This window comes from Myxocyprinus asiaticus, chromosome 17 (assembly GCF_019703515.2).
Source record: "Myxocyprinus asiaticus isolate MX2 ecotype Aquarium Trade chromosome 17, UBuf_Myxa_2, whole genome shotgun sequence".
NCBI lineage: Eukaryota > Metazoa > Chordata > Actinopteri > Cypriniformes > Catostomidae > Myxocyprinus > Myxocyprinus asiaticus.
This window is the reverse complement of record NC_059360.1, coordinates 25,701,426-25,727,322: the sequence shown is the minus strand read 5'-3', so window position 1 is coordinate 25,727,322 and position 25,897 is coordinate 25,701,426. Positions and strand designations below refer to the sequence as shown.

The 25,897-nt window shown below is 35.5% G+C and overlaps 2 protein-coding genes across 2 annotated transcripts in view; both read right to left on the bottom strand.

Moving 5' to 3' along the window:
* Positions 1 to 6,091: 6,091 nt before the first annotated feature.
* Positions 6,092 to 18,330, bottom strand: LOC127455083 (forkhead box protein G1-like). Its single transcript, XM_051722664.1, has 2 exons — positions 16,928 to 18,330; positions 6,092 to 6,311 (listed from the first exon to the last, which is right to left on the bottom strand). Exon 1 carries the CDS (start codon positions 18,201 to 18,203, stop codon positions 16,950 to 16,952), a length of 1,254 nt encoding a protein of 417 aa, XP_051578624.1. The 5' UTR covers positions 18,204 to 18,330; the 3' UTR covers positions 6,092 to 6,311; positions 16,928 to 16,949.
* Positions 18,331 to 22,408: 4,078 nt separating this feature from the next.
* sptbn5 (spectrin, beta, non-erythrocytic 5) overlaps positions 22,409 to 25,897 on the bottom strand; it is a 52,804-nt gene continuing 49,315 nt past the window's right edge. The window contains exons 66-70 of the mRNA XM_051722491.1: positions 23,906 to 23,997; positions 23,678 to 23,791; positions 23,435 to 23,538; positions 23,227 to 23,334; positions 22,409 to 22,982 (exon numbers count right to left, since the gene is read on the bottom strand). Coding sequence (XP_051578451.1) covers positions 22,837 to 22,982; positions 23,227 to 23,334; positions 23,435 to 23,538; positions 23,678 to 23,791; positions 23,906 to 23,997 — 564 coding nt within the window. The 3' untranslated portion in view covers positions 22,409 to 22,836. The remainder of the gene's footprint in view (positions 22,983 to 23,226; positions 23,335 to 23,434; positions 23,539 to 23,677; positions 23,792 to 23,905; positions 23,998 to 25,897) is intronic.

The following is a 25,897-nucleotide window of genomic DNA, read 5'->3' as shown; positions in this document are numbered from 1 at the left end:
TTTGTCAGTAGTTTTCTCTGACTCTGAGCATAGTTGAGCCAAATCCATCTGTCACAGGACAGAGACTTGATTTCTGTCATAACTCAATTTTGACAAAAATGTAGTGTATATTTACTGAAAATCGAGAACCTCACAATCCTTTATTTTAATGTACTGTATGTTATTTTAACCTCAAACATGTTGTACAACTTTTAAAGTACTCTGTCTGAAGACAAGCCCTGCTATTATTTGATAGCCCATTTTAGATTTTCTTTTTTTTTTTTTTTTTGCAATTACAGGCTATTGTTGCTTATTTGGTCTGTTTTTTCTGAACTTTTGGTAATAGCAGACCTAAGTGTAACTGTCAATGTTGTCTTCAGTTTTCATAAATATTCTTATCCTCAGAATAGACACTCATGGTAAAACTTTTGCCCTCACAATTTCAGTTACACCTCCAAGATGTCAGGTATATATTAATCTGTCACATTTGGCTTAGAAGGTCCCTTAATTACTCTCTAATCAGATGTATTTCAGTGGGTGAATGACAGATGTACACTATTCTTACTGATGTTATTCCATTAGTGGTCTTTGTGACATACTGGTCCCTCCCTCCATTACATGCGCTAAATGATTGTCATTGCATGATAACCGAACAGGTGCTTTGCTGCAACAGCGCAGGTGCTTCTTGTAACAATCAGCTAGGGCTTTGTAAAAATTGTTGACTGTTGACAACACAGCATCAGTTCACATATACATACTGTAAAATGTATTCTACATTCATAAAAGCAAAGCTTACTGAAATGAAGAACTTTTGATAACGTTCCACAGTTTGACAATGTTCCACCGGCCACATGTCTTCTATCCGTGCCAACCCACACCCCCTGAATAGATCTCCCCCTCATGACCTCACAAAAACTCACTTGATTCATTATTTGTCTCTCCTGTTCACAGATTAGCTGTCAGAAAACAGAAACACGTTAAAATGGGATTGTGTATTCCAGCACATCTGTTTTGAATAAAGACTTCTCCTGTGGTCTTGCCCTTACTTAGCAAGACTCTCTGGTTGAATCCAAGTCTAATTTTCTGTATGACACCCTGAGGTATCGCTTACCAGGCTTCAGTGGTGCAGCGGCAGCTCTGTGTGGCCAGCAGGTCGATATATGAGAGTGTTCCTGCTGGAGCTGGGCACAGGTGAAAGCAGTAGATTAAGATAATGAGAAGAGTGAGGCTAGTCTTTGTGTCCCCTGTACACATTCTGTGGAGAGAGCACGTGAGAAGATGGTATGTGTAGTTTAGCTGTTCTGTCAGAAAGATGTAACATGGGAACAGATCAACATGTACATCTGCAGGAGATGAAGAGATAGGAAAGATTTAGTGTGAGAGGAAAGAGTATTACCAGGCCTACACTGTAAAAAATGTGTCACTTTAATGGTAAAAGACTGTAAAAATATTACAGAAATAAAACATTAATTGATTAACGAATATTAACTGTAAACTATTCAGTACATTTTTTTATATATATTTTAAAAGACAATACACAAAAGACAGTAAAATGATGTAAAAATTACATTTTTTAGATGTAAAAAGTATGATTTTCCTGTATAATTAATGTTTAACAAGAGAGTACATGTACTTGTTACAGTAAATTATTGTTAAAATTACAGTAAAAAACAATAATCGGGCGTTCCCACAATTCCCTGCATGACCCATTATATTTCATTATATTTTATGGGAATAGTTATGTTTCTTCTTATTTTTAATATCAGTTATGTACATTGGGGTGTTCTGTGTTATATTTGATGTAGTTTAGTTAATGTTTACTGCATTATTTAAATTTCATATGTGTTACTCTGATGGTGTTTATTGTTTGTGTGTCTCTACATGTTTATTGGTCATTGCTCCTAAAAGAGCCACTGTTGGTGAACTTCATGTCATCATGTGCTCTTCTGTCATTTTTACGGTGATTAACAATACATTATAAAGTAAAAAGTACATTTTTACAGTTTCAGAAGGTTAATATCAAATGTATTATTATTATTATTATTTATTTAACAGATTTCTTTATTTTATTGTTTTACAGTGCCAGCGTGGTCATGTAAATTACAACAGTTTTAAACTGTAAAATGTACATGTTGCTCTGCAAAGTTGTTTACATTTTTACTGTATTTATTTACATAATTATTCTGGCAACCACAGCTGCCAGTTGTTTATTTGTTTTTTGTAAAAACAACAGGATTTTTATTTATTTATTTATTACAGTGTATGGAGAGCCAATTGAGGATAGCATGACGGCCTTATATATGGATATCAGATATTAGCCTACATGAGGGTCCATTTTACCACATCAAAAATACACTCAATTTCAAATGTATTTGATTTTCTCTAATATCCAGTTTGGTTAAAAGGTATAAACCCCCTTTTATGCACAACTGACTCAAACTCCGCCAATAGCAACACCTGATGCGTCAACCAGGTTCGACTGTTGTCAGTGTAGGCTACTTCTCGCCATCTGAAATAGCAGCGCTGAAAGGCAATTTCTATTTCAGCCGAGCACGACGAAAGCCAGTGGAGAGCAGCTCTCCCTCGTTTTCCATGAGTCGACAATCATCGGAATTGCACGCAACTTCGAAAGTGATGGGCTGCCAGCTGCGGCGACGGGTAAGAGCAGGTTGCCATGGCAGCCGCGTTCGGAGGAGAGCTGCAGATTGGCAGGCAAAAGCGTGTCAACAATTGCCATGTTGCAGTGCGAGAGAGGAGCCGCTTCGTAGCCCTACACTCCTAACACGGCCTCGCGCCTCAGCCACCCCATGCTGTTCGATGTGATCGATATTGGACTGTGTGGTAAAGATCAACAGACAGAGACTTTCCATTTTCTTTCCTCAAAATTCTCCAAACAAACATAACTGCCGCAATTAGTAAACAAAGGTCTGCCTCTGGCTATGAAAGCGATTATAACAGATATTTTAAACTGTGTGTGTGTGTATGTGTGTGTGTGTGTGTGTGTGTGTATGTGTGTGTGTGTGTGTGTGTGTTTACCACGTGCCTAGACTATCTTAAATAATATAAAATAGTATCAAATATAAAGAACTGTGTCTGACATATTAGGTAACAAATATGGGTTATTTTATCGACTTTTGAATCGAAATTATCCCGCCTTTTTCAGAGTAGCGCCATATTTAATTTTTGACGGAAATGAAAGCGAGGCTGTGCTCTGTAGTAAATAAAGCTGTTTATCAACTGAATTTTTTTTTTTGTTTTTTTTTTTTTTTTGAAAGATATTTTGCAATGTTCAATTTAAAGTTTCAATTCATTTCAGTTGATTACCACAAATTATACTTGTCCCTCCTTTCAAATCTGGGTTAAAGTAAGGCATAAATAAATAAATAAATAAATAAATAAAAATAGCCACAAGACGTAAACAATATGCGTTAACATAATATGTGGAAAAAATGGCTTACAGCTTCTCTGTGTAAAGTTATATCCAATTTTACAACTTCGCTGCCGCATGCCGACATAATGCCGTAAACCCTGTAATCCTGGTAAACGACGATTTTAAATAACGTTACAGCTTAAATAATACATGAGTTTTAACAAAATAATTCATGTAAGTGCTTTTATAAAATTATAAGCTTCACATTTCTGCCTTTAAACTCTCCAAAAAATTGCCACATTCACTTCTATTGTAAATGCCTCAATGCCTGGATTTAGCCTTTTTTTTTTTTTTTTTTTTTTAAGAAAATGAGGGACTATTTAAAATTATTTTGTGGTAATGAACATTATGCCACAAATGCTTTGGATTGAGCTTAACTTGTTTTGAACCTGGAATATTCTTTTAAACATTAAATAGACTGTAAGTCTATCCCTCACAGTTTCCATTCCTGTCAAAATTAAATATGTCACTACTCTAAATAAGATAGTCGATTTAAGAAGATACTGAAATTAAGTGACGAGCAGGCTTATAAATGAGGCTCTAAATATTGTCTTGATCCATTGATCGATCTGCTTGTATTTTCACAATATGTTTTTTTGTGTCCACATTGTCCCCGGTTGTACTTGCTTGTTTAGATTATTAGAGGGGTTATCTCCCCCATCCCCCCCTCGAAATCTACGCCCCTGTCTACAATCATTCCGGATTTTAACACCTTATAAACAAATTTGACGGGGGATTTGTCCATTGTGTGCAGACAAGTGCGACTTATTTGCCATACACCTCGTCTCTTCCTGAACACTCTCGGATGAAACTGTGAATTTGCTGTCATCGGTCTAATCACGGTGGCATTGATTTTGCGGGCTCTGGAGCCATATAGGCAATGCCCTAACAGCCGCACAAGTGCAATTGGCTGTGGTCTGAGTATGACAGACTGCTGGGGGGTTTTTTTAAGGTAAAAGAGTATGAATCATAATTGCATAAACTGTTCGGGTGAGTAATTAAGACTAAGAAGATGGCATAGACAGAGCAAACACCTGTTTTAAGACACAAAAATAATCGATACATATAGGTGATGAGAGTGTAGGCAGTGTGATCATCTATGGCGCTTTGTGATGTAGAATTGATCTGTGCCGCAGCCTGAGAGGGACGCAGCGGGGCTGCTGTTTGTTTAGTAAACTCCTATGAATCCAAGTAGATAATTGCTCTGTGAAATTTGTGGCAATGGCAGCTTGGGTTCCGTGTTCCGCCCATCGAGAGTGGCGAATGCTGTTTGCATCTCTTTATTTTCTAAATTTGTCAAAAACCATCGCAGCATGGGTAGAAGGAGAGAGGTGTTTTAATGTGTTGCATGAGGAAGGCCGTTGTGTTGAAACTGGGACTCCCCTCTTCCACATTGTTAGGGCTTGGACATCAACAACGATTTTGGGAAGAAGTTACTGATGATGATGCAACTGTGTGATTTAAGACTTTAGTTTAGGTACAACACATGGGCTACAAATGATTATGTCATCAATTATTCAGAAAATCATCTTCAGAGCGTTTCATACTTTGTTGGTTTGTTTGAATTAATCATGCAGGACTAGTGATTTCCCTTTTAAAAATGTATTTAATAACTTTCCCCCCCAGCCTACTTATTTTAATAGTTTTTATAGTCTTACAGGGCTGTTGAATCTTCAGTGCTTATTATTTGTTTAGATCAATAAAAATGTGGTGTTAATATCCTGTAAACAGTTGCATTGGTATTAACAATGTCAAAATATTATATGTCAAAGCAATATGTTCATTTCATATTGTATATATATAATTTACATTTTAAGACATGACTTTTTTTTTTCTCCATCATCTCCATTATAATGTTTTCTCATCTAAGAAAGCAACGAAAAGCTCTCATTTTTTCTTCCATGATGTATTTGATGTCTTTGAAAGAGACATGTGTTGTTTACTTTCAAAACTGTAGACAATAAAAGACACCCTCAAGATGATATCTCTGGAGACCTGTAATGTCTACAGTTAGTCAAGCCTTTGGGTGTTGAAAGTGTGCTAGCTCAAACCTCTCATATCACATAGGGAAAATGTGTCATGGCTGGATACACTTTTCTTTTTCTAAATAAATACACAAGATCTCACATTAAGATAGCTGCTGTGAAATTGATCCACTGCATCTCCTGTGTGTGTTTGTATATGTCTATGGACACATTTGTTCAAGGTTTCCTTTAGTTCACAAGCTGCCACAAACCCACACACACACACACACACACAAATCAGACATTATTTACGCAGCAGTCTCACTTCTATCAGCAAACTGGCCAAATATTGGGAATCATTTCAAGAAATACAGAAAGAAGCTTTATGGTCATGCAAAGACTTTCCTCCACTAAGAAATCAATAAAAACAGATACATTTTAATCTCTCAAAGTAAAGTTTTGTGTCACAGTAATTCAACATGTTTTCTCCTTTACAGCAAAAACATTAGCAAAAAGGGAATACTGTCTCAGCATCAAACAAAATGTCACAAAACATTGCTTGTAAAATATAGAAAATATACAGATCTTCGTATGCAGAGCAAATTGTTGCACAAACACAATGCCAAGGTATTCATGTTTAATTTAAATTATAAGACTGTCTAAAGGGAGAAAAATAAAGGGATGCAAAATAACAGTCTTGTTTTTGTTCAATGCCTCTGTTTTCTTTTTTCTTTCTTTTTTGTACTGACAGCAATTTAATCAAACTGTGACTTCATACCCTACTATTTGCAAATTGTATAGCACCTCTAAAACATAAAGGCAAAACATTTCACAAACAAGTTACATGGACCTTGATTACAACTGTAAACATTCTCAGCATGGGTGAGTAACGCATCACAGGGTGGATTCAGGCTACTGCAGCACACACTGCCAGACATCTAGGAGGAAGACAATGACAAATTTAAGACTGTTATTTCTTTTTTCAATTTATGCACATCCCTCTATCTCCCTCCCCCCTCCCTCTTTGGCACTAAAAGAAATGGTGACACAGTAACACTAACAGATGCCAGATCATTCATCATAAGGCAAAATAACAGTAATATTGCTGCATTTGCCATATATATTTAAAAAAAAGGAAAAGCATATGCCACTAAAACTAGAATGATAGCATAGTGATAATAGCAAGCAACAGCAAAACATCTTTAATATTTAACATCTGTAAAGTAGGATCACAATGCAAATTAAATTGGACATTTATTTTGTATTAAAAAAATATACAAAATATTTTGTATTCAGAAATCAACAGGACATTTACTAGCTTTGCTATATTTTCAATAGATTTAATGCAATTTCATTAACTCTATTCTGGCATTATTCTGTCTGTCTCCTATAACTGAAATGGATATAAGGACATTGTACAATCAATCTCCTTTCTTTGTATTATTTAAAAATATATATTTATTATTTTGTCTTTCAATAAGCAGGTCTGATTACCTTGAATATGTGATGGAGACCTTGCCATGGACACATCCTAATTGTTTTCAGAATGCAAGTCTGCCTTGCATTATAAAAGACTATATAAATTCTCAGTTAATTCTAAACTAGTAACAATTGCTAATTTTTTAATTAATATTGCATCATTTTGAAATATTGATCCATTTCTTTGATGATGCACAAGAAATATTTGCACACCATAAAGCACCAAAAATATCTGACCTGTTGATAGTTTAATAAGGTTATGTCTTTCACTATTTCAGATACATTGGAGATTAGCCGACATTATATTACCAAAAAGTAGATACATAAATAGAATAGGCTTGTATCATTTGTCACAGATTTTATATATATATATATATATATATATATATATATATATATATATATATATATATAAAACAATAAGGCTTGGTGGCCTGTATGCAACATTTTCTGGTTACACTGAAATTTTTGTCTAATTAATACATGATAAAGCTGTCTACATAAAAAAAATTTAAAAAAAAAACTCTTGCAAATATACTGAATTACACTACATTTCCACCATATGCCATAATCTTCATGACAACAACATCTTCATAATAGTCACATCCAAATAATGAGTGTGACTTAATCTCTGTCCTCCTCCCTTCCTTTGGTCCTCCTTGAAGTGTATTCAATCTGACGAGGATGAATAGTGAAAACTATTCAGCGTGTCACGGGCTTGTGCACAGAGCATCAGAGGGACAGAGTTGAGGTCAGTAGGAGGCACCTTAAACACCCTTATTTCCTCCAAGCCTTAAAATCCCAGACTCATGGGCTCAGACTTGGATAACCTGAATTATGTAAAACTCTTCACACATCTCAATGCAGATTACAACTTTGTCCTACCAGACATAAAAAGTTAAACTTAAGCACATATTTGCTCACCTTCCCCATATTTCATCTTTCTTTGCTAAATTTTCATTCATTTAAAAACCTCAGCATGCAATACAGGCATTATTGTTTCTTCAAAAGAAGATCTCTTGCACCTCAAATCAAAAAGCCAGATTTTCTCACAATATCAATACTCTCATTTCCCCCACCTTTATTTAACCTGGGAAAACTCTTAGAGAACAGTTTCTCTTTTGCGGCAGTGCCCTGGATGGAGAAGGGGTTAAGGGGACCAGAGTAACATGATGCAGCACTCAACTTGGGGTTAAGTGCTTTGCTCAGGTGCACAATGGCAGTACTATACACTAGGACCCTTCTGTTACCCATTCATTCTCTTTGGTGCCCCACTAGGGAATCAAACCCACAGACCCCCAGTTTGTAGTTGGTAGCCCTGCGTGCTCAACTAGCTACCCTATATAGACAAGCATGCTCCCTCAGATCTCAGCATCTTGCCTCGCAATCCATCCTGCCGGATTCCTCCTTGATCTCAGTCAACAATGCCTCCCGAATTAGAGCGCCATTGGTTTGCAATCTCATCTCAAGTCCTTGTGCCCAAATGCTTTGGGCATGTCTCTGTAACATCCTCAAACAATCAGACATCTTAACACATCTTCCTGTATGCAATCTCCTGCAGGCTGGCAGTAGAAAAGTTTGGCTTGTTTGTTGAGCAGCCAAAGTCTGGCTCAGAAACCGATGCACTGATGAGATAGTCTATGGGCATGAATGACACACATCTATCTACTATCTTTGGAATGATGCCACAACCACCATTTGGGGTATTGTCCATTCATAGTATTTCACAGGTGTAAGGGTGATCATCAAGAGCAGTATTACAACACATTTGCATACCAATCAATTAGGATATCAAACACACACATATCAAAGAAACCCGAAAAGAAAAATGTTTGTAGACACTAATTGTTTTTATTGGTTAAGTTTGTTTGTCTTCATTTTTGTTTGTGACATTTGTTTTTTAGAATCAATGAAAATGAATGAAAATGATCAACAAAGAAGAGTTGGACATTTATATTTTATGGTTACCATCTGCTTTACAATCAATAAGCAAGGCCCTCTCAATTCAGATGTTAACTCTATAAACTATGATAGGAAAACTAAACACAATAAACGGACAGGTCGACATGCAGACCTGTATCAAAATGTGTAATCCAACTTAATTTCTTAAGTTATCTAAACACTATAATTTGTGTTGCTTGGCGATACATTTGCGTGTCGTTTGTTCATATTTATGGATATCATACGAATTAGCCCAATTTAGAAAGGTCCTGACGATTTAGCATTGAGAGTGTGTTGCCAAAGCATGTGTTGCGCGCCACATGGGTTGGCACCTGTTTGTTTCATATAGACTTATAGCTATCAGTGTAATATATGTGCGTATATGTGTTCAAATGAAATACGCTGGGGGAAAAAATTGTTACTTGTGCAAATGTTGTCAAATTTAATGTCTCTAACAAATGCACAATCATTTGCATCTGAGATGATGCCCTATTAACAAAGGAATCAAATTAGTCAGTGCAACATTTTCCTCTCTGGCTAAGTTGGCCGTCTGTCAGCAGCACCGTGTTCAAGAGGTGGGCCGTGCAGGGTTGTATGAATGAATCTGTGCGACACCACTGCAGACGAATAGTTGTACAAGATCAGAAAGTAATCTTGATATGTTTAACAAGCAGCCCAAAGCGAAGCCTGATAAATAATAAAGAAGCTTTTAGTGGATCCAATATATGAAACATTAACTGGAGGGGCATAATGGAGTAATTAGTTTTATCTCACGTCGGATGTTATTGGACACTGCCACACTGAATGACAACTTTATTTTCTGGCCTAACTGTAAAGACAACGGGGAGTAATTTTCTGCACCGGGAGAGAAGGGTGGTCTCTTATGCTTCTGGTGAGATCTGGATGTTCAGGTACAACACAGTGTTTATGTAGCACTCCCAAAAGTGTATCAAAGTTCGGATCCATGGAAATAAAAGAAATGTCAAACAAAACAAGCATCAGACTGCATAAAATAAAGTATGGACAAGGGAAACAGGTGAGGCTTTGTTTAGGTGGCTGAGGTAGATCAATATCTCGGCTTGCAGGCCAGGAATCTTGCCCGTTTTCCTCTAGCACTCTTCAGATCAGCTTACGGCATGTAGACAGACTGTCGCCTATACCTCACTGACAGACAACCTGCCTCACCCCAAAAGATGGAATAGGGGAGACGTCTTCATTCTTTATGGAAAGCGCTGGTGGAATTAGCGCGTCATTCAAAATAATTAAGAAATGTACAATAATCGAGAGAAATAAACAAAAAACATAACCTGGACGTGCCTTCATCGTAGCTTATTCCAACCTACGCCTGTTTTGACGGGCCATCTTCATGGCACGGCCCATCTTCCTCCGCCTCCCACATAGCATCTTCAATATTTGCTAAATGTTTAGTTTTAAAATAACAAACATGTGAGTTATACGTATTGATATACAATTTCATTCAAGACACCATGTCATGTAATGGTGTAGCTACACTTGTCTGGGCGGAAGTCTAAGGAATCGATGCATTTGTGCTCAACTGACCAAACTGACAGAAAAAGATGCTCGCTCTTTATTTCTTTCTTTCTTTTGACCTGATTTAATATTTACATATATAACATGAATAATAATAATGATAATAATAATAATAATAGTATTCGTATTATTGTTGTTTGTTTTATATTGATTACCATCTTATTCATCGCCCTTCTGCCTTACCATCACTATTTTTGCTCATTAGTTGTTTTTGCTGCACGTTAACAATTCCATTAAGTTTTAGAACGATGAAAACGGAATTGACACTATGATTTAATAGATCTACAGTGGCTTCAGAAAACCACAAGGGTGTACCCTACTTGTTTACTTTGAGAATCGGGATCGCTCGTGAAATCTCTAAATAACAATAGATCTAATTCAGCACTATTGCTATTGCATAATAATGTGAAGCACAGTTACATATTAGTAACGTTATTACACACATGTATATGTACATAAAAATAGAGTCTAGTCTACCAGTCGTTTCAGGCGCTTGTTGGTTCCGTTTCGGACACCCAACCCGCATTGGGAGTTTGCAATCTGATAGCACGAAGGCTGTGATTCCAGGTTTGTCTCGAGGCTGTTTTTGATAGATAGTCCTTTACAACTGAAGGAGTGATGTCAGCCAACAAGAATAATTTTAGCACCTTTTAGTAACGTTTAAGCCTAAAGAAAACTGTTTATTAAATAACAGAGTGGAAAAAAAACAACTAAAAAACAGGCATAAATAAATAAACAAAAAACACAGGCCTCGTATTTACATACAGAATAATAACTCAATAATAATAATTATTAGTAGTAGTAGTACAGTATAGTTTTTGTTCATTAGCCTGAATGAAAGTTATTAATATCATGCATCCCAGGTGGTGTCTCCTTCTTGAGACTAAATACACCAGACTAAACATATTGGTTAAGCGCATGTCTTTTATGTGTCACTCAACTCTCCAAAATTTGGGGTCTGCTATAAGGTCAAACTATCTTAATTTATTTAAATTATTTATTTAGTTGGTTAAAGTTCAGAATGATAGATAGACAGATAAATAAATAAATAAATATTTTTCCCCGAGGGAAAATGCAGGTGCAAAAGAGCAGTAACGTTAAACATGAAATGCATGATGCGAAACATACAACGGAGTAGCTAAATGTCCTGGGGCATTTTTAACACTTTTTGTAGTACCAGGAAATCTGGCAAATATATAAATGCATAAATAAATGCATAAATAAATAAGTATCACCACTGATATCACAGGTACATCACCCAAACGTCTATATGTGTGTTTACGTCTGGAAGACGTATTTTTTTAGGTTGTTTGATCATCTGCAATGCGTCTGTAGACGCTTCCTCTCGGATGTCAATACGACATTCAGTAGATGTCTTTGAGACGTTTCTGATTTAAATGTGTGGGAAATCTGATCTTTTTAAGATATTTAGCAGATTTTCCAGATGAAACGCTCTTAAACAGACATCTCGGAGATGTGCGTGTGCTATCTGGGATGCAGCTGATCAGAAATGGACTTCACCCATCAAAAGACGAGAACGTGCAGTGAAATGACCGCGCATAACCGACTGAACATTTTTTTCTTGCATTATTTCATTTTTTTTCTTTATAAGCTGTGACACTAATAAACTAGTGAATTTGTTCATGGTCACCATATCACGCGCAACGGGGGGGAGAGAGAGAGAGAGAGAGAGAGAGAGAGAGAGAGAGAGAGGTGAATAAAAGGAAACATTTCATAATTTTACATAAGCTAAACATGTATGGCATCCTGTGTTTATTTTTGGTAGAATTCTCCTTCGGGGTTACCGTCCATATGGCCTGGGGGGGGGGGGGGGGGGGGGGGGGGGGTATCTCAGAGGAGAGGCCTTTGTCACATTATTTTATCACTTCATTGAGTTTAAAAAAAAAAAAAAAAACAAGAAGACATTTTAGACCAAATAATTAGAAACAATTATTTAAAAAGGACTGATATTGCTCTTCTTAATATGGGCACCTGTGCCATAAGCAACACCAGTCACATTTTTCGTCCCAATACTTAACATAAGCACCAGTATGATATATCATATTTGATATATCAATCTGATAATAGTATACTATTTTAATTCTTAACATGTAAAAAGTGGCTAATTAGTCTAATTATAGATTTTTTTTCCTCCACCAATAATTAAATAGGCCTATAGACTTTATTCATAAAGAAGCTTAAGTATTTTCTATTTTAATTTGCGCTATTGTGTCGGCGCGTATAGGCTATGTTATAAAAAAGGCTGCTTTATGACTGCTTGTCATACAAACCTACATACACCTTTTAACAGTATGGTAAGGCCTACTTTTAAGTAATTGAAAAAACTGGAATTCCATATATGAAATATAGATTTTCAGAAAGACCATAGTTCAAAAGAATTACACAACTGTGCTCTGAAACAATCAAATTTCGTGACGATACAGGTTGTTTGTTTAACCCAGCAGCTCCCTTCACTAAATCGGGTGCGTTACACACTCTCATTAAAACGATTATTCACGATCTGTCAAATGTTTTCTTTCATTAGCAAATATTTTACTATACAGTATAGGCAGGGGACGGCACTATATTACAACCCCTTTTCAAAACATCCTTTTGACCCAAAGACAAAGAAGATAACTTGGGCTAAAGCATTTGTTATGGTTTTTGAAGCAGGTACATTGAAGAAGTCTTTTTCGATTTCAAAACATTTTATGCCCATTTTATGTTAAAAGTAACAGTGTTACTGGTGTTAAAAATATTTATTAATAACATTATTATGATAATGAATTTGCAACCATGAAATAACATCAACAACAACAATAATAATAATAATAAAATAGTCGTTTATTCCACATTGCTTCATGCAGTTATATATATATATATATATATATATATATATATATATATATATATATATATATATATATATATATATATTATGAGGCAGTATAATGGTTTAGTGGCAGCAACCTTCTGTATTATTGCTTGAGATATGTATATATCACAGCTTGTAAAGGATATTACAGTTCTACTTGCCACGGGGAAAACTAAGTATCCGAGTGGCCATGTATTTTATAAAGATATGAAGTTAATGCATACAGTTCTGCGTCATTCTAGCGCCCTCACTCTGCCTGGCTCATATTACTTTCAGAGAGGAAACGTCTTTGCATTTAATGGTTCAAACGTGGATCAGCTTTGTTAATGCTTCGTTTTACCTTATCATGGCAACAGTTATTTCTAAAAAAAAAAAAAATGACCCTAGTCATAAAATCATGCCAAGAAGTTGATTTATCCGTCATTTGGCGAGAGAGAATGAGCATTATAACACTGATTTAGATCACTTATTCTGACTTGACCTCTTCATAGGGCTGTAGTCACATATTTGATAAGACAACTGATAGCAAGCAGCAAGATTAGGCTACATACGCAAGACTGTCATAGGTCCCATGGCAGGACCCTAAGATTTTTAACATGCGTGTTTCATGTGCAAACAGCACAAAAAAAAAAAAAAAAAATGAACAAATGTCGCACGCTAGACATGCAAAAGAAATTTGACCATTTGTTAGTAGGCCTGCTATAGGCCAACAGCTTAGATATTTTATAGTTCATGTAGACCAAATAATTATTTCAGTGCCATTCCGTTAACATATAAAAACACTTTATTCTAAATTATTGTCTTAATTATCAGTTATATAATAATTATAGCCTACTCGAAACCAAATACTATACGATGCTTTATACATTATTCCTTTTGTAGGCTACACGTTTTTATTGAACATACAATTGGAGAAATACACTAATTGTATCAATTTACAACTGTAATATTATAACTACGATGTGCTTGTTTAACTCTCCTGAAATATATACGTTATTAATTCGCATAAACTCCATTGATTCTTGTGATTTGGTATCTCTGCGGCTGAAACACACACTCCCTGTGCCTCGGGGTAATAACCACGCCTTTTGTAGCTAAACCCTGCTTGTAAGATCTTGTGAAAAGACAAAAAGGAAAAATAACTATAATTTGCATAGCTTTATTAACGCTGCATTAATGTCTGTGAAATTCAATACACTCGTTTCGTGTTAACTATGAGTCCACGGCGTCGAATCGAAAAAGGTTTCTAAGCAAATTTCAATGACCAGTGCGATTCAAGGCCTTGTTTTTTGATTCGGGTATTGTTAATCGTTGTGCATTGAAAACTGTAGACCGGAAGTACAATTAAATAAGCACAAAGCAAACAATCACTGCCCGAAACGATAATCATTTTGCTGGCTCAGAATCGCTATGAAAAAATAAATAAATGCATCATGAAGCTACTCACGTTTACAATCCACCACATGATTGTACTGCTTTCGAAATTCAATCTATTAGTATCAATTATTTTATTGTGTGGGTCTTCAGCCAAACAGCTGAATAAAGTAGAAGCATAGAAATTTAAAGTACAAAAATGGCACATGATATATACATATACATTTAAATGAAAAGTCAAAATTTCAGTTGAAATATTTCTGCGTACAATACGTCTCTGTTTTAATTCTATTGTATATAAATTATTATAGGCTAATTATTTTGCATCCGTACGTATGCATATATATATACCCAATATATATATATATATCTGTATCTATCTATATATCTATCTATCTATATATCTATCTATATATATATATAGATATACCCAATCTATATATATCTGTATATTATATATATATATATATATATATATATAGGCGACCATATATGTAGGTGGGCAGAAAATACAGTAGCTCCATTAAAGATTAAGACATCTCCACATGTAGGCTACACCAAAAAAAAATTTGTTTTAAATGTTACATTTTTATTATTTTTACTTTTAATAAAATATCTTTCTTCTAAATTCTAAATGCTCTTTTTGCTTTTGTTTTTGAGTGGTCACCCCGTTTAACATTTGAGCGATAGCATCTTGCGAGGAGATATTGAGTTCCACTGGTCTATTGTATATAGTACAGAGGTTATTGCATCACGGTTGGACACAATTACCACAAAGTCTACTTAAAAAAATAATAAAAAAAGAACAAATTACTGAACTTAAAGTGTTGAAAGCTATTTTGTTGCTATGCACTGCAAATAATGACTATTGTTGGCCGAAAAACAAGAGCTGATAGTGATTATCAGGCGTTATGCATTGGTGTTTAGGGCCTCTACAACCAGTAGACGTTCGTAATAAATGTGTAATAGCTAAGCTACAGCAAAATATTTCAGAATTATTTTTGTAATTTTTTTTAACACAAAACAAGGTAACAGATTAACCCACTGAAACGATCACAGTACAAGGGAGAATTGAATTTTCAGCCATATGTCGGTTAAAGCCTTTGATAGGAATACCATTGTACAATGTCGAATGCATTTTTATTATTATTATTATTATTATTATTATTATTATTAATTGTTTACTACTAAAGTAGTAAGTACCCCAAAATATTGTTTTGTGTGTCTCTGTTTATGTCTGTTAATTCACCCTCCAAAGATCAATTTGTAAGTTTAGGTTTGCAAAACATTGGAAGGGCCTTCATATACCCGCAAACTGTCGCTTACATGTTTTGATAAACATAAACATACACTCATAATCAATATATTTTCAGACAGCTAAATGACAGTTCTTCAAAAAAGACAAAATGTTCTTAATCAATGTACTTAACCTACTTTTTTTTATTTTGTTCGGTGAACAGTTTAAGCGACAAAATCACAACCATGGAATTTAAAGACGACATAAACAATCACTCAATATTTTATGAGGCATTTACTCAACACGGGTTACATGTTCGCAAAGTTAACCTATAAGTACAACAGGTATTGACATTTCACTAATTACAAAAAAAATGTGACCTGCATGGTGGTGACACAAGCTAAAAGCATTCATTACGTCTGTCCCCTTCAGAACTGTCTGTAAAGTTATGAATACTGGAAAAAACAAAACAAAAAAAACAAAAACAACAACAACAAAAAAATAAAACTATATTTTGTTATTTGATACCCATTCTTTGGTCTACAAAGAAACTTGTTAATATAAATGCATTATAAATGGATTTATACAGTCTGTATTATTAAAATAACAAAATAACAAGGAGTCACGGATTTGAACGGGTATTGTGCACTTATAGAACATATTTATTTAAAAATGAAAATCAATTTGTGAAGAAAATCTCACCCCATATGTGCGCTCATGACAAGTGATAATACTGCAAACATGATGCCTGGTGGTTGTTTTGTAATGGTATTAGATATTTTAACATTTAAAATTAGACAAAACTGCAACCACTATTTAAATAAACATTCTAAAGTAATCATACAACCTTATAAAACCCCTATACTTCATCCTTTTTTACTCTGGTCACATTGCACGTTGTTGACAGTGGAACAGTTCCCCGACACTTGACGCTTGTATACAGAAATAAATGCACGATAATAATAATAATAATAATAATAATAATAATAATAATAATACAAAACACCTGGAATTCGGCTTGAATTGTCCTTTCTTTCTCATTTTTTTTTCTCATTTATATATATTACAGTGTAAATTGGTGTAAATTGTTCACTTACAGTCTGATCCTGTGGATGTTAGTTAGTGTATAAGTGGATTTGATGTTGACCCTTGATTCTGATGTGTAAAGTAGTCAGAAAGTCCGCTAGAAAGTCCGGAGGAGAAACTGGGTAGGGAAGGCCTTAACGAGTCACACTGGAGAGAGGAGGCCGTTTGCGGGGAGGAGGAAGAAACAGCCCGGGAGCTCATGGACGTGGTGCTCTGGGAGCTCATGGATGGGTGAGGAACGTGGGGGAAGAAATAACTGGTCTGGCCCGCGAGCAGGTTCACTGAACACGGATTCAAAGAGTAAGTCCCGGAGCAGGGTACGGAGAGCCCACATGGCACTGAAGCGGCCAAAGCGGCCGCTGTGAGGTGGTGTGTGGCGTAAGGAATCTCTCCATTCACAAGTCTGTCAACACTCAAGCCATTGGAGGCTGGGAACGAGTGATTGTTAGCCAAACTGTTTTGAGTCAACATTGTGCTATAGGACATTGGGTGACTAGGGTAACCCGACGATGTGCCGTTGTAACTCAACGCGCTGCTCGCCCTTGGATGGTGCAGTGAGAGGAAAGGCGACATGGGCCAATATAAAGAGCCAGCTCTATCCATAAACGTCAGCCCAGTGGAAGTTAGCCGTGCGCCCCTTTTAAAAGCCAGTTTTGCCCTAGAGGTGGTCGATCTCCGCCGAAGTTTGCCCGTCGTACCGCCAATAAACACATCATCACTAGAGGGGTCAAGCATCCAGTAGTTCCCCTTCCCGGGGTCATCGTAATGCCGGGGCACTTTAACAAAACATTTGTTCAGACTCAAGTTGTGTCTGATGGAATTCTGCCATCCCTGTTTGTTTTCCCGGTAATACGGGAAATTTTTCATAATGAACTCGTAAATGCCGTTAAGGGTTAATCGTTTCTCCGGACTCTGCCGGATCGCCATCATAATCAAAGCATTATAGCTAAAAGGCGGTTTCTCGTACTTGCCGTTTTTCTTTTCGCCTTCTTTGCCGCCTTCTCCTTCTTTGGAGTCCCCTTTCTCTTCCTGTTTCTCCTTCTCATCCGCGCACGAAGAGTCGTGGGATGAATTCTCACTTTTCGCGCAAGTGTTCTCCGACTTTTGCTCCTGGATTGGGGCAGGTAAAGGAATCTTTTCCTCTTCCTCATGCACCGTTCTGTGGTGGTGGTGGTGGTGGTGGCGGTTGTGGTTGTCGCTTTCGACGGCTTCGGGAACCAGACTGTTTATACTGAACGATGATTTAGGAATCATTTTGACTTCTTTCCTTTCTCCCATATCCAACATCACAAGTAAGATAGAGTAGCAACAACCAGCAGCAGCAGCAACAGCAGCACAGTTGGACTTCAAATCTCTTGCTCTGGCAACTCCTCTAATTAAAAAAAAAACGCACAACTATTCATGTTCCTGAAAAACACGTCGATATGAGACAGCTAGCTACAATTAATTACGGAGCCACAGACACTAAGCTGTAAAAAAAATTGGTTGAACCTTTTTAGAGACTGCAGCCAACCACAGCAGCATAAGTATTAACCGTGCAGCCAATCACTGAGCAGTTCTTAGAGCCTGTTCCAGTGCGTAAAGATACACAAGATCCACCAATGCTCATGCCCAGTCAACAATGGCTTTCATTTCACCCAGCAAAGTCCTACCAAGATTACAGACCACATAACCTCAATCAATTTTATATATATATATATATAATTGTAGAGTGCTGTTTCAACATATCCATGCGTCCTCCATTTGTTTTCATATCGCAGGGGGGAAACAAAAGGGACTCAAAGGTTGCCACAAAAACAGGTACTACTTCCTGTATTGAAAAAAAAAAACCTTTTAATACATGCAGCTATATAGAGCGCATATACCATTAATCCATAGCTAAATTGCACGGCATTTGCATTGAATGTAGAACGTATATAAGCTACTTATTCGTTCACGAGTATTTATAACAATTTAAGTATTTTTCTGAAACGTCATGTACGTACATGTAGCAACATAGCCTACTGGTTGCAAGTCTATGGGAAGGATTATAAACATGCATGACATTAATTCATGTTGTACTAAGACGCTATAGTATCATTATTTCTGGCGTCATCATGATAGGTTACTATTACTAGCCTACCACTCGATGATAATAATAATCATAATAATAATAATAATAAAGAAATAAATAATGACAATAATAATAAAAGCGAGTTATTAACTTAGGCTATTTCTGGGCGTGTATATATAGATGGGTTTATTAATTTAACGACAAAAACCAAGATGCATGCAGTTTCCTGTTGCTATACAGCCTAGTTATTCACCAGGCATAGAGATGACAGCGTATGTTAAATAAAAAAGGTAAAAAGTTTAAAAGGTAAATCAGTGTAAGATAAAAAATGTACAAATGCGCCCTTCCTCCCTAAGTGGACAAATCAATGTACTTATTTATATGGGATGGGGAGCATCTACTCTGGAGCTGGCTCCCAAAACACAAAACGAGGACAATATAGACCAGTGTAGTACTGGTTAAGGCCAATAATAATCTTCAAGAAATTCAGAATAGACTTGTAATACATTTCTTGTTGTTACATTCTATAAATGCTATATAAAATATGTCCTTATGCGGACGCAATAATAACCTCATTGATGCTGGCATCAGTCATCTGCTTTATATTTACTGTTGAAGTTTCTCTAATGGAAGGGGTTATAGGTGTGTATTTGTGCTGGGGACGTTGTAGGGGGGTTGACTGAACAACAGACACACGCACGGCACACACGCATTCATATGTGCAAACAAATCGTACACACGCACAAGCAAACACACGCAAACAAACAAACAGACCTACTTGAGTCCCACAAGGTGGAATTGTAGTATTACACACAGGCCTGCATAAGCATCTTAAGGTATATGATCAATTGTTGTATTGTATGGAGTTCTTTTTTTACTTTTTTAAACTATTGCTTATGTCGTTGTGGTTGTTTATTTTATTTAATAATGTAAAGGTTTAATTAATCTTCTAAACACTACCATTAGACTAAATGAATGACCTCATACTTTCTGTGCGTTAGCTATAATCAAACTAATATGTGACATTATTTCCCGTCAAAATGGGAAATGGAGAAATTTTGCGGAATAGGGAACATGTTTGAGGATTATTGAGTGACCTCTTCCTTTTATAGTTGTTGTAGCTAAAGGCTGTATTAGCTCATTGTTGCCTTACACACATTGTTATTGCATGGCATATATAGAGACTACATTCAATTTGATATCTAACAAAACCGTACAAAATATTGCACCAGTTGCACAGCCGGATTTAAATTTCTTTCTTTCTTTCCGTCTTTTTTGTTTTGTTTTAAGTTATAAAATTAATAATAGCATATTCTCAGGATAATTATGTCAACGCGCAACGACAGCCCACATGTTGCTTTTAATATACTTGTACTGTATGAAGTTGAACCTTCCAAGCCAAGGGAAATCAATAACAATATGACTGGGTAAGACGTTGACTCAATTATGTTTTTTTTTTATACATTCAATTATATATATATATATATATATATATATATATATATATATATATATATATATATATATATATATATATATATATTATTATATTATTATTATTTTTTTTAGAAATGGCACGTTTATAAGCCACCATCAGTAAACAAGTTGCATCATGTGTGCGTTATTAATGTAGATCTGTTTGTCACTGCCGAACTGTAGATGCAATAATAATAATAATAATAATAATAATAATAATAATAATAATCATGTTGCTGAAAATTCGGGCTTTTTTCGGAGGTCAAACAGGCCAGAAATAGGTAGGCGGATATTGCACAAGTTTTCAGACTTCCGTCACAATTACAGTTGTTCAAATATGTTCCTTTTAAATCAATGCATTTAACACATGAGTAACAGCACAAACACATTCCTCTTTTGAAAATGCCTTCCAGCCCATATCAGGCATTGGACTCCATTACTGCAAAGTACAAATTCATTTGCGTGTTTTTATATTTGTTGTGCTATGTTTGACAAATCATTATAAGAAATAAAAATGTATTACTGTTGCTCATTAACGCTAGATTATAGGCTATCGAAACTCCGGCCCCGTCCTGGGCATATGGATTGTAAAATATAATAAAATATGGGTTTATATAAGTTTGTTTTTATTTATCTAACTTAAGCAACCTGTATGCATAGTGACGTGCAGGTAACAATGTAGTTTAAGGTAAGTGTTAATGGTTGCATTATATAGTACGGCAGTGTTAGATATTTTCTGAAATGTTTCATCCCCACTGAGTAATACCGCAGTACGGTGTTCATTTATAACTTCACATCTCCTGTCTAACAGCAGCAGAACATTTATGCTGAAAACAGTAAATTAATGACGGTATTTTAGCGCGAGGAATCTCCTGAAAAGCCTGAAATGTTCATGAACACGTCGCTTAAATAAGCATGTTGTCACTAACCTCAACAAGCATACGCTTGTGTTGAAATGAAAACCGATAAACAGGGAGTAGGTAATTCTGGACTAAGTCAGTCCTGTTAGTCTCTGTTGTCTTGATTAGTGCGCCCTCTAGCGGCGAGAAAGATGCAAGCAAATCTTATCTTCTGCGCTTAGAATATATTCAGAGATGAATGCCACTTAAAACTTCAATGCTGCAGAAGTTTCTGATAGATTAGGTAAACACAACATGCACAATTAATATCATATGATTATTTGCTCATCATACCTCTAGCTAAAATCTGAAGCTGAAGAATTACATTCTGACTACCTTACTCGTTAAAAATCAATAATATTGTGCTGTCTTGTACTGTTTAAATTGTTCGTAACGTAAACTTATGGCGAATTAAAAGATTTTGCCTTACAGATTTATAATAATTAGCCTTTCCGTGCGATATAAAAAGATGTAGAAAAATAATGCTGTGCTTATAGTCTTTACTCTTGTTGCCACAACAGGCGACCACAAAAACAAGTTTTTACATCGAGATTTCATTAGCAATAAAAATACAAACAATAGATAATTACGTGTTTGTGCGTTATTGGGAGTATCAGTACATCCTATAACTAATCGTCATTTGTTGACTCGATAATAAGAATAATAATTATTATTACTATTATTATTATACATATTAGTATATACATATAACATATGGAGTAAGTTTTGTTATAATAGTTTAAAGCGGTAAATATGCGCGAGGACCGTGTGGCAATCCTAATTTGTAAATCGTTTCACCAGCCTTTTTTTTTTTTCTTTTTTTTTTTTTTTCAGTATTTACAATTCACAAACGAGATTTCACATTTCTCTTCATTAAAATAAGCATCGAAAATTATTTTTTTTAAAATTATAAACACGAACACGATTGCTTAGCCATTTTTCTCAATGACTGAGGAACAATCCCAAGTTTTATAGTCTGTAGTGCCATCATGTGGTAGGTCAACTTGAATCGCAGATTTGCTAGAATTACAAGTCTTAACACTACTAAATTACTTGACATTTACAGTGCATCTTTTTTTATTATTAAAAATCTAAAGACAGATCTAAAAAATACATACACCTTCATCAGCATTTTAGATTTTTTTAACATAATAAAATCAAAGAAAAACATGTGAATTTAATAAATATACTTTTAAGAAATAGATCGAATAGATTTCAGTTTTTAACTTTACCATAGTTGTGAAATGTACTTCTTTATATTTTCGAATCCTGTGCACACATTAAAAAAATTATTATGAGGTGTTGATTTAAGCCTGGAGTTACAGAAGCAGACTTTATATTTGTAGCATTACTTTAAGAAAATGCAGATGCTCGAATTACAGAGTATAATAACAATAATACATTCTATTCGATTAACTGAAATAACTCAACTGTCAGCTACTGCAACAGTAAGCTACAGTAGAGTGCAAATATAGCTACCACTACACAACATTTATTTTTTGAAAAATTTCTTGAAGACACTCCTGTTTTTGGACTTGTCTTTGGCTCCATTCTCTGTCTGGTATTCTGGTGGAGGTGGTGGGGGGAAAAGAGGAGGCTGGTTCCTCTGTAGACTTCTTACATTTTGTGCCTCAGTTACTGACAAATTAAAAAAAAGAAAGAAAAAAAGATTTGAAATGTAATAAAACATGGAAAATAATTTTTTATCTGGCACATAAACATTGAACCGATTATTTGATAGAAACGCCTAGTTGCATTTGAAAGTCATTTGTACTTACAAACTGTCCTACCCCAGATACCAGTTTGGACAAATTGCATTTAGTTATTTGGTCTGCAGCAACACTTTTCAAATACATGACCTATAACAAGCATCACATCTCACCCGAGTCTTGGCTCTCTCCTCCATCAGGGTAGCGGTGTTTGTTGTAATAAGTGTGGGGGGGTTTTGGTGGTGGCTCTCTCTCGGTCTCACAGCTGTCCATGTAGTCTTCTGTTAATACGAATCCATGGTGTGTTAAACAGAAACACACATACTCACACTGGCACACATAAAACACACAGAAGCACTCAGGCTCTGTTTGTTCTCTCACCCTTTTCCTGGTTTGACTTTGTGGCAGAAACTTGTGTGTCAGATGTGTCGGCTGGCACAGAATCACACTGCTCTGTGCTTTCTCTACTTGCTTCTGTGTTAATTCTATTTGGAGGAAAAAAATCATGACAAGCCTATTAGAGCATATAAGAAATAACAGCTCTTCTAGTAACTGACATACCCCTCTATTAATTGACAATGCACTGACATAGTACTATCATTACTGTTGTTTGTTTGGTTTTACCCAGGACTGTCTGAAGACACTGCTTGATTTGTGCAAATTTGAAGCTCCTTCAACCACTTTTGTTGTTCCCCTTGAGAGGAGGCGGCAAACAGATAGTGACTGCCGTCACTGAGTCTAAACCAGAAAGTGAAATGGAATCATAGATTTCTTTTATTAGACATCAGCAATGTGAGCAGATGTTCCAGTGAAGTCCCTTTACGATGGCAGGTGAAAAAAATCATAACTCACATCAGTTTGAAGGTGTGGTCCTTTCTTCTGTAGTAAGGATTATCTTTGCAGATTGCTCCAGCCAAGTTGATAGGTGGCCAACGTGTACAGTTCTGTATTAAATTATAGTTAAACTTTAATGCATTACAATATATGCTATTGCTATTATTAAGTTATTATATAGATGTATTGGTAACACTTTACAATAAGGTTCTATTTGTTAACATTACATTTATGCATTTCACAATTCCTGACATTTACATTTATGCATTTGGCAGACGCTTTTATCCAAAGCGACTTACAGTGCACTTATTACAGGGACAATCCCCCCGGAGCAACCTGGAATTAAGTGTCTTGCTCAAGGACACAATGGTGGTGGCTGTGGGGATTGAACCAGCAACCGTCTGATTACATGTTATATGCTTTAGCCCACTATGCCACCACCACTAACATTAGCTAATGCATTAGGTATCATGAACTAACAATGAACAATACATTATATATATATATATATATATATATATATATCATTTATTAATCTTTCTTAAAGCTGCACTATGTAAGATATTTTTGGTTACAAAAGTTCCTTATTGGAGTGAGTACATAAAAAAATCGATGTTCAAAACCATGTCCTTGTCTTACCCCGATTCACTACGGTAAGGCTACAATAATGATTTTTATTTTAAGCTGTCGGGTTGGATTTGGTGTGAAATTGCAGGCATAAATACAGTATTTAGAACATATCCGTAAGCTCAGAAAGAAGGTCCGGCTGTGTCGGAAGAAGCGGGAAGCGAGTGCGACAGCTGTTCAGTAAGTCCAGTCGCGGATTCAGGAGTCGGGAAATCACTCTCCTAATGGATTTAACTGTTTTTTACTGTTTGGCAAAGTTGTTTACCTGCTATAATGCTAGCATGTTTTCTGGTAGGGTTGTTGAAGCTTATTTTGTTTGTCAAGCTTTAATGAATTGAACTTACTCGTGTGCCAATCGCAATGACTTTATAAGTTTAGTTTTTTTTCTGGTGAAGTTACATGTATACTAATATTCATGACTTCTGAGTATTTTATAACATTGCTGTAGTTTTGAGATTCCCAAATTGTGTGTCTCTAAGTGTGTGTGTGCAGCTGTTTTTTTCTTCTTCTTTTTTACCTTAGTCACAGAAATGCAAAATTTGTTGTCACTTTCCATTGTCCTTTTAGTTGCCTGACAAAAACCTAATGGTCTAAAACATTGCAAGTAAGTGTAAGTCAATAAAGTATTTTTGGAGTAATAAACCAGTGTATGGACACTTGCCATTTTATCCTGTTTAAACAGATCTAAAAGCCACTAAAGGTACACGATGGTGAATGTATGCTCATCTCAAGTTGTTTATAATGTACAGATTTCATAGCACAGTAATGTTTATTCATTTGTTTAGCATGTAACCATCTCTCTGTTGTAAATTTACTTCCAAATAAAAGATTAAAAATGTATTAATGTAATTGTTATATTGCATATTTCTTCATATTTTTCATGTTCAATAAAGTATTTCATAATTTCTTCATTTTGTCTTATTGTTTGCAGTGCATAGACCTATAATTGTAGTATTACGGTTCACTTGCATTGTCCACTGAAGCTGTAGATTGTAATATTAAAATAGTGTCTTCAATTGGACTCATATCAACCATTTCACGAGTTTCACCTCTTAAATTGATATGCGTAGTACAATACAAATATTAATGTGTACTGTGTAGTGGATTAACGCTTTAAGAATCATATTAAAATTGTTGTTTATCTTCCTCAAAGTAAGTAATATTTCGGTTATACATTTTTAAGCGAATAACATAATATCAACATAAAAACTGCTCGTCATGACTCCAATCTACAGGTCATCTCCGATTCTGCCAGAAGAGCAGTGCTGTACCACAACTGATATAAAGTGTTCCTTCGCAAGTAACTTGCAGTTTTAATGTTACTTCATATTGCATTAACTAATGTTAACATATAAACTTTTTATTTTAAAAATGTATTACTAT